Source organism: Daktulosphaira vitifoliae, unplaced genomic scaffold (genome assembly GCF_025091365.1).
Source record: "Daktulosphaira vitifoliae isolate Bord-2020 unplaced genomic scaffold, ASM2509136v1 Scaffold_1, whole genome shotgun sequence".
Lineage (NCBI taxonomy): Eukaryota > Metazoa > Arthropoda > Insecta > Hemiptera > Phylloxeridae > Daktulosphaira > Daktulosphaira vitifoliae.
The window spans coordinates 774,938-778,097 of NW_026099572.1; the positions used below are offsets into that span (position 1 = coordinate 774,938).

Sequence of the window (3,160 nt, forward strand, 5' to 3'; positions counted from 1 at the left end):
TTGAATATTTTTTTTATAGTAAATTTTTTTTTTTTTTTTTTTTTTTACTATTTGAATCATTAATGATATTATCAACATCCATCATATCATCATTAGTTATAATATTTGTTGCTATTTCTTCAACATTAAATGTTGTTGGAGTATTTAAGTCTTGATATTTTAAGAATTCAATTGATTTTATTGTATTTTCCCATTCTATATTATACTTAGTTTTGAGAATTTTTACTAAGTCTACATACCATGGTTCTTTAATGACTGATTGTAAGATAACTTTTACAAGTTCAGTAATAAAATCACCATTATTCAAATCAATTAATTTAACTAAATCAAAACAAAAAGATTGTAATGATGGATCATTTTTTGCTAATGCAATACTTTCTCTTACTAATAATAAATAGAATACATTATTGTCATTATTCAAAACTTTTTTTAATGCGTCTATGTGTACTTCATGATTATTAGCTAAGAATTTTACACAGGAATTGGTTAATTTTACAGACATCATATCCTTAGTTGAGTTATAAATAACACATAAAAGAAGAGTGCAATTTCGCCATAGCTGTTGGTGCTTTACAAGCAATATCTTTTTCACTAAACTTGAACGTAATTTTTCAGTGTAGGTTATATAAGTTGACATAATTCCTATAACTATAAAAGCTGATATAGTAAAAGATTTTACTTCAGATTCGAGTCCAGCTATTATTGAAGGCAAAAATATAGTAACTAAATTATTTTTTGAAAGAGTAGATAGCTTAAAAGCAGCAACAGCAATCTTAGCATAAAAATTAGTCCAAACAGTTATAAGTTCGTCACTATTCTCATGTTCATTTACAATTTTAATAATAAAAGAACAAATTAATTTTAGTAACTTAGTATCACCTACAGCTTCAGAAATAAAACTATTTTCATTTATTTGAACTCCTGTTTTTTTAGATTTTGCTAGCCACCACCAATTTCTTGCTACTTCTGGGTTATTTTGCAATGGAATAACTTGAACTAACCTGGTAAAAACTTGGGTGGTCATAAATGGTAGAGAAAATCCAATTAAGGCATCTGTATTATACTGTTCTATGTTAAATCTATGAACTAACCATTCTAATGCATATAAAGCCGGTTTAGAGTTAAAATAAGGGGATAATAAACAAAGAAATTCTTCAATTAATAAATCAATTTTTTTATTCTCAGATAAACTTAGAATTGCCCTTTGTTTTGACTGCCAAGATTGACTAAATAATGTTTTTTCAAACTTTTCAAATTTTGGATTAATACTGCATAATTCATTAAGACCCTTAATTCCAACTTCAAAAAATGCTATTAGATCATGATTTCCAATATCCTGAGGTTGAATGAGAAGAGAAGTTTTTTTGTACCCTAAACTTAATATTGTTGTTTGTGGTACAGTCAATTTTTTCAATTGCTTTTCAAGAGATGTATGTGACATATTAAAAATTAAATTTTTATATTCAAGCAACTCAATAATAAAACAATTTTACTTACAAATACACTTCATTACACCAAAATAAATTCCTGATAAATCTGCAACATCAAAGTTAAATTATTAAGTAAATATTAAAAAAATAATGATTATCTTAGATTTTAATATTGAATATATTTTATTCCTACTCTTAATAATTAATAATTAAAATTTTTTTTTTTTTTAATGTTTAGTTATGATGGCTCGAAATTACTTTAGGCTTATTGCATGAGAAAATATAAAATCTAATTTGCTTCAAAAAGAGAGATAGGCCTTTCTAACCCAAGGTCTAAATCTATTAATATTCAACATTCAAATCTTCATTAATACCCTTAGATACAAATGTTTATAATATATTTAATACAATTACAGCTAGGTATAATTATTTCCATTTCACATTATTTAAAAATTTATGAATAATTTTTAGTAATCTTTTATTATTAAGTTCATATTAAAGAATCTTATTTTCAAATACAGCGCGATTGAATTATTATTAACCTTTAATTATCTTCCAAATTTTTTTTGTATTATAATTAATTATAAGTAACTAAATATTTTTAAGTCCAACCCTTATCTCTTAAAACGGTACAAACTTAGTACATTTTAATCTCAAATTACTAGTTTTACAGACCTTTAAAAATGATTCTATCGCTTGTTTAAACATTCTACTAATTTTTCTAATAGAATTAACCAATTAATTTCTTTAAGTTTATACCCTTATTTCTTCTTCTTTTATTTCGCCTTAATCCAAACTACTTGGGTCAGCCACCCTTATCCTAAACTTCCACTTGACATAATCTTCTACAACATCCACACTCTTTTTTGGTCTTCTTCTATCTCTTCTTCCTTCAAAATTTATTTCTATAAATGTTCTTACAGCTTCCATAAAACATTTAAGTCTATTTTTTCTCATCTTATCCATGATTGATGCTACACCTATATTCCCTCTTATATGTTCGTTCCTTATCCTATTTTCTCTAGTTACTCAACTTATCCATCTAAGCATTTTCAGCATTTTAAGTTTATACCCTTATTTAGTAAATAAATAACTTAACTTAAATAATATTATTTAAATATTTTTTTTTAAGTTAAAAATTGTTTAAACAAATATAAAATATATACAAATAATATGTTTTATAATTTAAAAGTTACTTACGGATTAAAATAGAGATGAATTGATTGTATACAAAAAAATTAAGTTCATCAGTTATGTTTTCTGTTAATACTACTTATAATAAATGTGTATTATACACTTTTATTGTAGACCACGCGATTCTAATAAAGCAATTTAAATATTCATAGATAATATTGATAAGAATATCGCTAAGAGGAAATGTGTCATATGTTCGAAAAATTTGTCGTCAAATAATTTCGTACATATTACAGAATAAATACATTGATAATACAAAAGATTCTATGTGAGTATTTTTACAAAATCACTTCTTTCGTTATTTAATTGTTAAGTTAATAAACTAAAGAATCTCCACTTTCATAGGTATATTCGAATCTTGAAAACATTACGGCCTCCTCAAAAATTCCACCCGGGTTAAATGCGCCCATGAACAAATCTAAGATTATACTTCGTAATTTAAAATAGTGTACAACATAATAATTATTGTAATTAAATAATACATTTAAAAAATGTGTTAAATAAGTAATTTTAATAATTAAATTACAAAAATCTTT

At 24.3% G+C, this 3,160-nt stretch overlaps 1 protein-coding gene across 1 annotated transcript in view; it reads right to left on the minus strand.

Moving 5' to 3' along the window:
* Positions 1-2,746, minus strand: part of LOC126895909 (HEAT repeat-containing protein 1) — a 6,928-nt gene extending 4,182 nt beyond the window's left edge. Inside the window, exons 1-2 of the mRNA XM_050668240.1 lie at positions 2,631-2,746; positions 35-1,536 (exon numbers count right to left, since the gene is read on the minus strand). Coding sequence (XP_050524197.1) covers positions 35-1,441 — 1,407 coding nt within the window. The 5' untranslated portion in view covers positions 1,442-1,536; positions 2,631-2,746. The remainder of the gene's footprint in view (positions 1-34; positions 1,537-2,630) is intronic.
* Between the last annotated feature and the right edge of the window lie 414 nt (positions 2,747-3,160).